This window comes from Caretta caretta, chromosome 11, assembly GCF_965140235.1.
Source record: "Caretta caretta isolate rCarCar2 chromosome 11, rCarCar1.hap1, whole genome shotgun sequence".
Lineage (NCBI taxonomy): Eukaryota > Metazoa > Chordata > Testudines > Cheloniidae > Caretta > Caretta caretta.
In genome coordinates this window covers 26,443,712-26,458,186 of record NC_134216.1, presented here as the reverse complement: position 1 = coordinate 26,458,186, position 14,475 = coordinate 26,443,712, and the positions used below count along the sequence as shown (strand labels likewise).

The 14,475-nt window shown below is 42.9% G+C and overlaps 1 protein-coding gene across 1 annotated transcript in view; it reads right to left on the bottom strand.

The window, feature by feature from the left end:
- Window positions 1-14,215, bottom strand: part of EPC2 (enhancer of polycomb 2) — an 85,142-nt gene extending 70,927 nt beyond the window's left edge. The window contains exon 1 of the mRNA XM_048869109.2: window positions 13,822-14,215. Within this exon, the coding sequence (XP_048725066.1) occupies window positions 13,822-13,974 (153 nt within the window). The 5' untranslated portion in view covers window positions 13,975-14,215. The remainder of the gene's footprint in view (window positions 1-13,821) is intronic.
- Between the last annotated feature and the right edge of the window lie 260 nt (window positions 14,216-14,475).

Genomic DNA, 14,475 nt, shown 5'->3' with positions numbered 1-14,475 from the left:
GCCCCTCATTCCCACCTCCAGCTGGGAACGCTGCTGCTGCAGTCAGGTTTACCCAGTCTATCCACTGAGTCCATCCCTCCCCTACCCACTCTGGCACACTCCCACATCTCACACAGGGGTGACGTGTATCTTAACCATTTATTGTCTGGATTTCAGATGTTTAAATCTACATTGCCTTCAGTCTACCCAACCCAGATCCAAGCTCACTTGGAGGGGCAAAAGAGGGGTTCAGACATCGCAAGAACAGGGACCCCCAGATTCCAGAAAATATAGCGAATAGGGAAAGGGGCTCAGACCCCTGCAGAGGAGTAGGGCTCCCAACACACACACAGATTTCAGGGCTGACTGACCCCCACACCCCTAAAACCCCAACTTCCTCTCCTACCCCCATATCCCCAACCCCTCCTGTCTTCTCCCCGACCACTCCCATCTTACCTGAGCCCCTCCAAACCCTATTCTCTCCCCTACCAAACATTCCCATTTATCCCCTCCTCACAATATCCCCTTCGCTCACTGCAGACCCAAGCCCCTCTTCCAATATTATATTAATAATTCCAATATTAATAAAGTGTAAGCCCACCTACTCTTGCATCCCTAATCATCTCTCCCCACTTCCAGTTAACATTTGCATGTATAATTTATTTTCTTTTCAAAAACTGTTTCAGCACCTTCCAGATATTCTGCAACACACACACGCACACTTGACAGAGACAGTTCATTCTCAGATTTCAGCCAGGGTGAGTTTCAAACTTTAACGTTGCTAGAATCTGTGAACAATGAAATGTTGGGGGATTTTCCACCTCGGGCTATTTCTTAGGAACTCCTTGCTCAAAAGGCCCACTAATTTGGATCACTGACTATACTCTGTGTCCCCAAGAGGGGCACCACATTTCAACGCAATCACGTCAGGATCTGTTTTAGACTCCACCGCAATCCAGTCAGTCCCAGCATAGCAGGGGAAGGAACTTCAAGTAAGTGTGCACATTTATTTCCCATTACAGTGATGGTGCCCCCAACTTTGCAAGTCACAGATATTGATTTTGCATTCATTTACTCGTACCAGAAGAGGAATCATTATAACAAAGAGAGGTAATGTTATCTGCTTTTCATTCCCCTGTAAAATAGGGCGGAGGGCAGGGATGCAGAGCAGTTTGTCCCTTGAATCATCCTGAGAGATCTTGATAAAATTTTTCTGGAAGTACTCTGCAATCCTCTCCTGAAAGTTTCTAGGAATAAGTTCCTTATTTCTTCCTTTTAGGTAGGAAGCCTTCCCATGCCAGTCAGCGATAACTTCGGCAGGCACCCCTGCAGTAGACAAGCTAGCAAACATATAGGCCCGGACAGCTTTGGGACACCAGCAGCTGCTGTGTTCTCTGTGCCTTTTTGTTAGCCGCAGAAATAAGATGTCACCACTGCCTGTGGAAAATTGTGCCAGTATTCAGTGCCACTGCCCTGTACTCATGGCTTCATGCAACTAAGCAATTCTCTCCTCATTTCCCTCACCCCTGGTGGGCCATACTCACCTGGCTGGAGCTATGAATGGCACCATGCCTCCAAAGCAGGAAAGTCAATAAACCTGTCTTGTTTAAAACTTTATGGGAGCAAGCAAAGGGAGTTCTGAATCTTTATTTTTGCTTTCCGTTGTGATATACTGACAAGGTAACCTCTGTGTTTTATCCTTCACTACTGCCATTGCAGCCTTGAGGGGTTCCCCCTCCACACTCACAGAACACCTGAGCCAGATGAGAAGGAGAAAGAAAAGAACTCCGGATGATATATTCAGCGAGGTCCTGCAAGACAGTGCTGAATCAGAGGGCTTTGAGGATAAATACTGCAGACTGTATGGAAAAGGAAAATGCAGACAAAGAGGGAGATGCACCAGATATAATGGGGCTTCTCCGGCAGCAAACACCTATGCTGCAGACGCTTGTGGACCTACAAGTTCAACAATCCTCAGCTTGCCTATCTTGCAGTTCATGGAGAACTCCAGTAGAGCCCTCCCTACATAACCGCCCTCAACATTCCACATGGCATCAGGGGCCACATCCCTCCGCGACCATTATACCTCAGGGAACATTAAGGAAAACCACAGCTTCACATACATCAACAATGGCTCTCACAGGTCACTGTATGTGCAGCTAAAATGGACATGAATGTTCTTTAAGCTCCATTCCATAAATATGTTAAGGATTTCATGTATTTGCTTTTAATTTGCACAGAATTTTTTGAAATGTCTTTGTTAAGCAAACAAACTCTATTGTTTGGAAAATAATCCATCTTTATTAGTTCCCAACATATACCGTAGAATGCCTGCCGATATTGAAAGCACCCACTTACTTGTTAGTGTACACTTTGACACAACTCTTAAGATCATTGACTAACACACTGTAATAATCGAAGATTTACAGCAAGGACTATAAAATGAACAGATGCAATGTCAATGTTACATTCATAGATGTGCACGCAATTCCTAACAAGCCCCCAAACTGTATGGCCAGGGCACAGTACGCCACAATGCATTACTGTGGCTCGCTGTTAGAGTGCTCTTTCAAACCATCCCTGAACCAACAGCATTTCACTGAGCTCCTCCGATAGCCCTTATATCTGGCTGTTCAAACTGAGAAGACAGTTGCTAAACCTCCGTCTGCAATCACAGCAGCAATTTTTCCCCCTTTGCTTCACAGATCTTATGCAGGACACAGCAAGCAGCTAAAACCATTTGGGATATTTTTCTCACCGAGATCCAGTCTGGTGAGTAAACAACACCAGTTCCCCTCCAATCTACCAAACGTACATACAACTGTCTTTCTGCACCTGCTGAGCCAGTAGCTGAATCTTTCCTTGGTGCCGTCAAGGTGACCAGTTTCACAAGCCAGGGAAATAAGAGACAGGCTGGGTCCCCCACAATCACTATTGGCATTTCAACATCACCAATGGAAATCTGCCGATCAGGAAAGAAAGTCCCTATTTGTATCTTTTTGAATAGTCCTGTGTTCTTAAAGATTCAAGTGTCATGCACCTTCCCTGACCAGCCCACATTGATGATGGTGAAATGTCCCCAGTGATCCACCAGTGCTTGCATAACCATAGAAAAATAGCCATTTCTGTTGATGTACTCTGTGGCAAGGTGGTCTTGTGCCAAAACAGGCGTATATGCTTACCATCTCTTACTCCATCGCAGTTCAGAAACGTCACTGATGCAAATACATCCATTATGTCCTGCACATTGCCAAGAGTCACAGTCCCAAAGAAGAGGAGACGATTAATGGTCCTACATCTTTGCACGACAACTCCAAAATGATTTCCCACTGACCAGTAGCAATCTGGTGGTGGAAGCTCTGCAGTACGATCACCACTCGCTTCTCCCCTACAAGTGCGACTCTCAGTTGGGTGTCCCTGTGCTGGAAGGCTAAGGCAAGCATGGCACACAGATACAGGAATGTGGCCTTGAACATCTGAAAGTTCTGCAGACACTGCTCATCTTCCCAAGCCTGCATTAAAATGCGATCCAACCAGTCAGTGCTTGTTTCTCAGGCCCAGAAGTGGTGCTCCACATCTGCATCTGCTTCATGAATGCAAACAAAAATTGGTTCTCACTCGGACTCACAGCAATCTGTGACCTCCAGGAAACAGTCACACAATCATAAAATCGTATGACTGGATGTCAACAGATCATCTAATCCAGCCTCCTGCACTCATGGCAACACTACATAAAAACTAGACCATCCCTGACAGGTGTTTGTCTAACCTGCTCTTAAAAATCACCAATGGTGGAGATTTCACAAACTCCCTAGGCAATTTTATTCCAGTGCTTAATCACCCTGACAGTTAGAAAGTTTTTCGTTCAATTTAAGCTCAATGGCCCACCTTGATCATCACTAGAAAAGGTTACCCCCCCCACCCTGCTCTCCTGCTGATAATAGCTCACCATACCTGATCACTCTCATTACAGTGTGTATGGTAACACACATTGTTTCATGTTCTCTGTGTATAGAAATCTCCCCACTGTATTTTCCACTGAATGCATCCCATGAACTGAGCTGTAGCTCATGAAAGCTTATGCTCAAATAAATTCGTTAGTCTCTAAGGTGCCACAAGTACTCCTTTCCTGTTTGCGGATACAGACTAACATGGCTGCTACTCTGAAACCTATAGCAGAGGAGTTGCTCTGCTATAATACATATATAAATAATCAAAATCTAGAAAGCAGACTGCCAAAAGTAAACTTCTATGCAGAGATGCTTTCTTCAGCTTCTAACACGTTTCTCCCCTAAGGAAAGAAATCCTGTCTTGACTGTACCTATGCTTAGAAAGATTAGGTTTCACTGGTAAACCATACACAAAAGACAAAAAAAAATGTCCATCAATAATAAACAAAATTTACAGATAGGCAACATAATAAAAATGTTGCTTTAGAGTTTGTTTTAAGGATATTTATGTTCTATATTGTAACATGTGATGTTGCCAACTTGTGTTTTAAAGGTTATAAAAGCTTTAACTTTTTGAATCTCAATGCTTATTGGTCCCCTGTGATTAAATTATTATTGTCTGACAGTGCCCACATATTTCCTGCAACTATGAAAATTTAAATAAAAAAAATTAAAAAACGCTTAAAATCATCAATATTATCCAGCAAAATAAAAAATAAAAACAGAATTCTCCCAAGCCTAACTATACCTTTGCACAAACTCCACTCTTGAGATACCAGACCTAGAATCACTTGTTCCCAAGTTCTAACCTACAGAATACATTGTAAGGAGAGGTTTTAGAGTAACAGCCATGTTAGTCTGTATTCGCAAAAAGAAAAGGAGTACTTGGGGCACCTTCGAGACTAACCAATTTCTTTGACCATAAGCTTTCGTGAGCTACAGCTCACTTCATCGGATGCAGCATCTGATGAAGTGAGCTGTAGCTCACGAAAGCTTATGGTCAAAGAAATTGGTTAGTCTCGAAGGTGCCACAAGTACTCCTTTTCTTATTGTAAGGAGAGTGATCACTTTACATAAGCTATTACCAGCAGGAGAGTGGGGTGGGGGGAGAGAAAACCTTTTGTAGTGATAATCACCCATTTTTTCATGGTTTGTGTGTATAAAAACATCTTCTGTACTTTCCACAGTATGCATCCAATGAAGTGTAGCTCACGAAAGCTTATGCTCAAATAAATTGGTTAGTCTCTAAGGTGCCACAAGTACTCCTTTTCTTTTTCAGAATTTTCCATGGCTCAAACCATTATTATACGGACTTTACAGCCCCTGGTTTGACCATTTGTACCCTTGCTTCTTTTCGGTCTACTCTTCTTAAGTCACTCCCGTGACACTTACTTTGGTGGATTCAGCTGCATTTCATCAGTGTATTCCCAACACATGAAACTTTCAACTTAAAACAATCTCTCTGGAACAGTAGGTCCTTACGGGGAAAAAAATTCTCTTATTTATACAGGCCTACAGCTATAAGGGCACTGACTGATTTGATTACTCTCTGCCCCCAATACTCTCAAATTGCCCCACGCAACACTTAAAAAAAAATTACCATAACAATCTATTGCATATATATTTTCAATAAATCTTCATCTTACAAGGAGCAGTAGACGAAAACCTGCTCACAGTAATTACACCTTTTATATTAATTAGTAGCCGATACTATGAAGAATATGAGTTAGATTTGTATAGTATCTCATTTAACACTTAATTCCCATACAAATAAAAAATTAATAAAGTCGAGGCAGTTTATTTGTCACATAATTCAAGCTCTGCAGAAAAAACACAATTAGATAGAATATATCAGTATCTACATTAAGCCAATAATGTATACTTTTGAAAAGAAATTTTGTTTTACTGATTCCTGAGATCACATGCACTTGGTAAAACTAATCTCTCTCTCCTACACACACACACTTACTTTACTGGGGGAGAGGCATATTTATAGAAAGGACAACAGGCACTTAAACAATATAAAAGACATCATTGGTGTGCAGCACCTGGCACATATCCTAGTTAGTTGAGGAATGACTAAAAGAAGCTGCTTATCACCTTACTTCCTGAAAAAAAGTTCAAGTTGTAAGTGTAATATTAAGCACTCCTTATTAAAATCCAACAGAAGACTGAACACTATATATGATATAAGCTGAACACCTATGAAATGTTTCCTTCAGTTCAATATGGGGGGGGGGAGCAGAGATCCTATATATGGTTAGGAAATCATAATTTCATATAGCCAAAAAAGTACATAAACATTATGTTCAAGTATGAGTGCCAACTTTTGTATACAAGAAGCAACTCTTGATAAGATATAGTTTTGTTGTTGTAAAGATATTACATAATTTACACTTATATAGCAACTTTCATACAAAAATATCAAAGTGTTTTCTAAACATTAATTTAGCCTCACAACACAGCTGTTAAGTATCAGCATGGCCATTTTACAAATGCAGAAATGGAGGAAAAGAGGCATTAAGCGACTTTCCCCAAATCATACAAGTCAACACAGTCCCAAACAAATATGGAACTTGGGGACTAAGGGCGGGGGGGGGAGAAGGGGGCATTCATTAAACCACTGCTGTCCAATGGAAATCTGGTCAATTTAAAAACGTGAGTTAAAAAGTAGTTTAATGCTGAGAGAGAGAATATGATAGAGGTCTATAAAATCATGACTGGTGTGGAGAAAGTAAACAAGGGTTATTTACTCCTTCTAATAACACAAAAACTAGGGGTCATCAAATGAAATTAATAGGCAGCAGGTTTAAAAACACACAACCAAAGGAAGTATTTTTTCCACACAATGCACAGTCAACCTGTGGAACTCCTTGCCAGAGGATGTTGTGAAGGCCAAAACAGGGTTCAAAAAAGAACTAGATACGTTTATGGACGATAGATCCATTGATGGCTATTAGCCAGGATGGGCAGGGATGGTGTCCCTAGCCTCTATTTGCCAGAAGCTGGGAATGGGCAACAGGAGATGGATCACTGGATAATTACTTGTTCTGTTCATTCCCTCTGGGGCCCCTGGCATTGGCCACTGTTGGAAGACAAGATATTGGGTTAGATGGACCTTTGGGCTGACCCAGTTTGGCCGTTCTTATGAAGTGATCACACAGTTGTAACCCAGTTTTATTCACACATGATGCTCATAAGTTTTGAAGGCATTTACCAAAATACAGTGTAGCACTCAGCTAGTTTTTCCACAGTGTAAAGATGGAATCTCAGCCTTGAAGGCCTTGTGTCATGGTCACTACCCTTGAATCCCATAAAGCAGTGTTTCCCTAAATGTGGAACACGCACTCCTGGAAATGTACCAAAGGACACCTTGGGGAGCTGTACCTCCAGAGTTTCAGCTTTACTGTAAAAAGGAAAAAAAAAAAAGGCCCTATACCTATTATGGGTACAAAAAACCTAAATAAAACTTCAAAATGAGAAGTGAGCATACTAGATACAGAAATATTTGCTTGAATTTGCAGAGTGCATGAAAATTAGCTCTGAGGTGCCAGTGATGATAGTCAACAATGCTGATACTTAAAGTATTTCACTGACCAAAGCACAAAAGAAAATAAAATGATATCATATTATGGAGATTAACACTGCTATTTCCCAAAGTGGGGTGAAGGGTTGTGAAGAAGAAGCAGGTATCATGTATAAATTAACCTGACAACAAGGACTTTAACAACATATGCAGGGGTTAAAGGGAGAGGGGCATGACTGGTTTCAGTTTTCAAAAGTTTGGAAAACATTCCCAAAAGGAACAGGTACAACTATCTTTAGAACCCATCAATGCCAGTCATTAAAGCACTGCTGTCCAATGGAAATCTGGTCAAATTAAAAACGTGAGTTAAAAAGTAGTTTAATGCTGCCCTTGACCCTCCCACAAATGATGGTGGTTTTATGCTTTCACCACCACAGTATGAAAAACCCACACAAACAAAAGGGGAAAAATTACTACTGGCTCTGATCCTGCAACTGGATCTACAGAGAACTACACTCACTTCAGTGGAACTCTACCTCAGGTGGACCCTTATGCGTGAGCAATATATGTCTTGGATTGGGACCTAACCACACCTCTACCCCAATATCATGCAGTCCGATATAACACGGTAAAGCAGCACTCTGGGGAGGGGGCTGCTTTACTTCATTATAGCTGAATTCGTGTTACCACAAGCGGTTCCTCTGCACCCCACCCCAGCTCACCTCCACTCCGCCTCCTCCCACGAGCGCACCGCAGCTCCGCTTCTCCTCCCTCCCAGGCTTGGCGCGCCAATCAGGAAGAGCAGAGGTGAGCTGGGGCGGAGAGCAGTTCCTCTCCCTACCCCGATATAACACAGTCTCACCTTTAAGACAGTAAGATTTTCTGGCTCCCGAGTACCATGTTATATTGGGGTAGAGGTGTGTATAAAAAAATTAAAAGATGAGGAGACGAGTGGAAATGTCTATATAGGGAGTAGTGTCAAATACCAAAGACAAACAAGAGGAAAAATATTTTTCTACATCTTTTTTGGATATAGTAGTCTTCACTGTGGCTTGAAATAACAAATGTTCAGAATTAAGAAAGAATTGTAATTTGTGCAAAATGAAAGCACTCTAGACCAGCGTTTTTCAAAGTTCGGGTTGCGACTCAGTACTGGGTCACAGCATGTAAGGCACTGGGTCACTTTGGTCAGCACCGTCGACCGGGAAGTTAAAAGTCTAGTCGGTGGTGCTGCGTAGCAAAGGCAGGCTAGTGCCTATCTGTTCCGATACTGTGCTGTGCCGGAAGCAGCCAGCAGCGGGTCCGGCTTCTAGACTGGGGGTCCATGGGGCACCACGCGCTGCCCCCGCCCTGAGCACCGGCTCCACACTCCAACTGGCCAAGAACTGGGGGGGAAGGGGGGTGCCTGTTGGCAAGAGCTGTGCAGAGCTGCCTGCACGCCTCTGCCTAGCAGCCAGACCTGCTGCTGGCCGCTTCAGGTGCAGCATGGTCTACAGTGCCATGACAAGTGGGAAGCCTGCCTCTGCACCCCAGCTGCACCGCTGATCAGGAGCCGCCAGAGGTAAGTCCGCACTCCAACCCCTTGCCCCAGCCCTGACCCCCCTAAACCCGGAGCCCCTCCTGCATCCCAAACCCCTCATCCCCAGCCCCACACCAGAGCCCTGACCTCCTCCCACATCCCAACCCCGTCCCCCAGCCCCACCCTGCAGCCCTCACCCCCGTACCTCAACCCTCTGCCCCAGTTCTGAGCCCCTCCCACACCCCAAACCCCTCATCCTCATCTACTGGGTCTCAAGCATCAACAATTTTCTTCAACTGGGTCTCCAGAAAAAAAGTTTGAGAACCTCTGCTCTAGACCAATTGCCTCAGCTGGGGAACAAGTGTGCTGCTTTGGAAGTACGACCAGCTCCAGGCAGCTCGGAAGTAAGATGATGAACTGAAATCAGGTTTCCAACATTGCAATGGAAGTAGAGAATGGAGAAAGACAACAACAAAAAAAGAAAAGAAAAAAAAGACATAATACAGAGACCAAGGGAATTCAATTTACTCTGCCAACACTCAAAATTACATGATGGTTTAAATGAGTATCTCAAATGCCTGAGTCAAAGACTTAAAAATGAAATGTACCCATTTCAATTTTATGATATTTTTCCCCATTCGTACATTAAAAATATCCTGCATTTTAGCATCGTCTGACAATAGCCTTACCTTGCTGCTCTTGGGTTTCTACTCTGTATAACCTTTGACTTTAAATATGAAGTCATGCCTAGTTATAAATGAATGAATGCTCAAATCTAAATTTCTGAGTTAAATCTCTAACAGCACTTCAACTGCCCAGTCACAACTATCAATTATTGTGATGTATTTGTGTGTAGCTACACAAAGAAAGTCAAATCCACCTCTTAAAACCTTCAGTTACTCTTGTTTTTTGCTCATATTGTTATTAAAAATTAATTTGTACCTAAAAGGTATAACACAATAGCCTCCGATAATATGTATTTTAATTCAGATTTGGTAGATAAGCGTTAGGAAATAGGTCAAGGACTAGTGCACTGCACTTTTTTTTTCCCTCCTGTTTTCTGAATTAACATTAGTAAGTAGATTTTCAATATAGCATCCGAGGAATTTGACAATGCTCCCCTTCTCTGCACCTTCTAATACTAAACACACAAAAAAGAGTGAGAAGTTCTTTTATCACTTACATCATAAATCCAGATTAGTTCCATTTAAATCAAAATAGTTTCTCAAGATTTATGCAATTTTAACTGAGAGCAGGATGTGGCCAAATAGCTCAATTCAGGGTTAAAATTGTGAACTGCAGTAGATTCAGATCTTGGAGTACAATCCTACACTCCCTGCACACACAGAGCTCCCATGAAAATTACAGAAACGTGGGAACACAACATTGGACCTCCAGTTTGTAGAATGTCATATCAGCATAGGTAACTGACAAGGTAAAATACTGAAAATGGCAAGATATTTCCAGAATTTATTTGAAGATTCACTAGTAAAATGGTAATATTAATACTAAAATGGTAAGATTGTGATACTTTTACTCACACTGAGCAGTAACTTACTGCACAAATTTTTCCCACTGAATTCAATAGGATTGCTTTTGGTGTAAAGTATTTTTCAACGTAAACAGCATCACATCTGGACTAAATGTAGTAGTATGACATTATAATATAATGTAAGAGTAGTAGAAATGAATGATAAAATTTTAATAAAAAATTTAAACCTCCCATTGTAATCACAATATAGTGTTCATTATGTGAGAAGAATCTAATACTTCAAAATTATCAGAATAAAACACATACCCAGAATGTATGTAGAAAAATACCCACAAACCTTTATTCATTACAGGTAACAGTTTAATTTGAAACTCAGCTTTTGTTATGATAATAGTATAAGAAAATTGAAATGCTATGAAACAACGTATTTTTGGTGCAAATTAAGGTTCAGAGAAGTTCAGTGGCTTCTTATGAGCCAAAACTACACAGCTTATTGCACACAAGAGGACCCCTGCATGCACATGGGTCCCACTAACTTCACCAAGGCTTCATACAAGGGAAGGCTGTTTACATGCAGGAATGGGGCCAGAGAAACATCTCAGTTTGCTTGCTTATACAGTGAATTTAAACTATCAAGCGGTCTTACTTGTGCTCTTTTCAGTGTATTTCTTTGTAGGGGTAGCTTAGTACCATTCCCAAACCTGAAGAACTCTGTGTAGCTTGAAAACTTGCCTCTCTCACCAAGAAAAATTGGTCCAATAAAAGATATCACCTCACCCACCTCTCTATAATCTCTAAGTAATTAAACACAGAGTGACTAACATGCTTAATTGCAAGTCAAAAAAAAAAAAAGCCCAAACCATATCCCCAAAAAGAAAAGAAAAGAAAAAAAAAAAGCTGCATGAAGTAGATCTCTCTGTAGTAAAAAACTGTTGCAAATGTAGTGACAACAATAATCTTAATTTAACATTAGACCTTGGAATTCAACCAGAATTGATGTTTGAATTCAACCAATTTGATGTCTGAAGTGGCAAGCATTTATGCTTATATATTAAGCCATAACAATTCTAGTATGGAATGACCTGAGAATTGAAAAGTAAACCAAATCCAGCCACAACATTTTTAGTGCAGTGGGGACACAAATTCTGTTCATAAAATAGAGATTATTATTATTATTATTGAGAAAAATTCTGTTCATAAAATAGAGATTATTATTTTAGTAGATTATTTAGCAGATCATTTACACATAAAAAGGGATTTTACAATGCATAAATTAGCCCAATACTTCCCCCCTCACTGATTTTACTGGAACACAGGCAATTTACTTCTTTTCCCCTCAAGCATAGACTATAGAATTCAGAAAAATTATATCTGACTGTTATTTACTTAAAGTGTAATTTAACAAATCACACTCTGAAAGTTAAAATATTTTAAGAGTAATATTTTTTTAAAAAGAGACTGCCACATATATTTTTTTAAAGATATAAATCAGGAATCATGTTTGCAATTTTAAGAACTCCCATACTCAACAAACAATATGTCACACGGTCTACTAGCGGGTCTTTTACATTACATTTTACTGCAAAGGAAAAGAAAGACGTATCACCTCCACGTTTGCTTTGTTAACATTAATGTTATATTGCTGTTTATTTAAAATTACACACACACATTCCAGGGCTCTAACATCAAAATACAGTAGAGATTCGTAAGTGTTGAGCACTATACATTATAATTTGTCATACAAGGGCAATACAGTGAGGTCAGAACTATGAGTAACCAATGGAAGACACAAAAGATTTCTTTCAATATTAATAGTTAAATGAGAAAGCCAATCAGAGAGAGTTGGAGCCTCCTTTTGACAGCCAGAACCTCTGAAAAGCCAATCCACAAACATAGTGGGCTGGCTACAAGGCGGAGACAGAGATTCATTGAAGAAATTCTTATGGGTGCATTTACTCTCAACTCTGCATACAAGTACAGTCACACGAGGGGACATCCTGTGTGCCTGCAGTGAGCCAGATGCAAATCTAAGTGTTAAGTGTCAGTCTTTAAGAAGGACAGTGACAAGTTCAGACAAGCAGCACTGCAATCACGGACAGCAAGTATTCACAGTGCTGTCCTAATGCTCACAAGACTCATCTTAAAATTACTTTCTAGTAAAGATACAGAGAGTAATGTATATCTATCTACAGTATTGCAAAAATGGACAGCAAGCATTCTACAGGCAATACATGTTTCCTAACACTGACTAGCTTACTTAAAATCATCTTAACACTAAACAGCATGGTGTACACTGCAAAATCTGGGAGTAGTTATAGAGCCAGCTACAGCCATGCAATAACAGTAGGTATTTTACATAGACAACTGAACAACATCTAGTTACTGTGTTTCTTAAACATTCAAGTACAAAGCATTCTTATAGCAGTTATATTTCCAACTATGAGATCTGCAGACAGCTGGTATTCTACTTGCAACCTTTACAAAGCCCTTCCTCAAGAGTGTAGTAATGCAGCCTACACCAGAATGTGTATATGTTTTGCAGGTTGCAATATCACTCCAGTTTCAGCAATGAACAGATAACGCAGCTCCCAACATGTTATTTAAGAATCTTGAGCTACAAAGCACAAAAGCTTTCCGGTATGATGCACACAGCAGTATCGTCAGCTACAGCACCGCAGCAATGGACAGCTGAAAGATATTACATGCCAGGCATGCTCCCGACTTCGGATGCAACAGTTAACGACTTCGGATGCAACAGTTAACAACCAAACTCAGAACATAAGCGCAGTCTGTCTGTATATATCCAGCTGTCAAAAAAGGAATGGGGGTCCCCCCCCGCTATTTCACTCTCCTTTAGTGTCAGTCCCATTACCCATCATGGTAGGACAATATAAAAGCAGGACGTTCCTATTTCACAATGCAAAGCCTTCCTAATTGCACGGAAGGAGCACAGCCCACACAGCCCCCTCCAGTCCCCTGCTGCCTTGGAGTCCCACATACACAACAGTAAAGAGTGCAGCAGCATCGGCACGCTACGCCAAGAGCGTCCGGCACGCACACTCCCCCATTCAAAGATGCCTCTTGCGCCTACATCTCTCTTACGCTAGCGTAAGAGCCTCCCCTAGCTAATCAAAACACTCGCGAGTCGGGACGCAAAGAAGATGGCGGAGCAGGGCCCGCTTACGGCGTCGGAGGGAAGTTTACGCTGCGCTACTTGCGCACGACCCATAAGGAACATGCAAGGCTGCGGCGTGGAGCGTGCGTAGCGCGCTTAGTGAATACCAATGGCCTATTTCCCGGGAGGGGAGGGGGGTGTCTGATAAACAATGGTGCCCCCCCTGCGCGACTTCCTTACCGATTCCTCCTCCTTCTCCATGCCCGTGGGCATCTGCGGCACGGCCCGGTTGATGGAGACGCAGTCGTTGAGATCGGGCATGTCCTTGCCGCGGTAGATAGGCAGCGGTTTGGCGGCGTCTAGCGCCCGGGCTCGGAAGGAGAGTTTGCTCATTGTCTCCCCCTCACAATAACACCCCGGGGCCGGGCGGGCGGGGGGCCCCTCACTGCGGCCGCGCCGCCGCCTCCCAGCCGCTCCCGCACCCGGCCCGCAACACCATGGAGGGCCCCGCCGCCCCGGCACAGCTCCCCGCAGAGCCGCCCGCAGCTCGCCGCGCACGCCCCGCAGCCCTAGTTCCGCGCCGGGCTCGCTCGATCCGCTCCCTGCGCCATAGCAAACATGGCGGACATTAACCAAAGCGGCCAGCGATCCCGGCAGCCAACGCGAGAGCGGGGGGGGGATGGAGAGGGAGTGAGGGGGGCGCCGGGCTGCGCGCGCAACCAGGCCGTGGGGACAGGGAGAGCGAGCGAGGCGCAGGCAGCGCGACCGTGGCTATGGGGCGAGAGGGCCGGGCAGGCGGCCGGGGAGTCTGGCCCGCGGCGCCGCGACACGGCCACATCCAGTCTAGCGGCTGGGAGGGGGGAGTTCGTGCCCGGGGCCAGACAGATGCGTTCA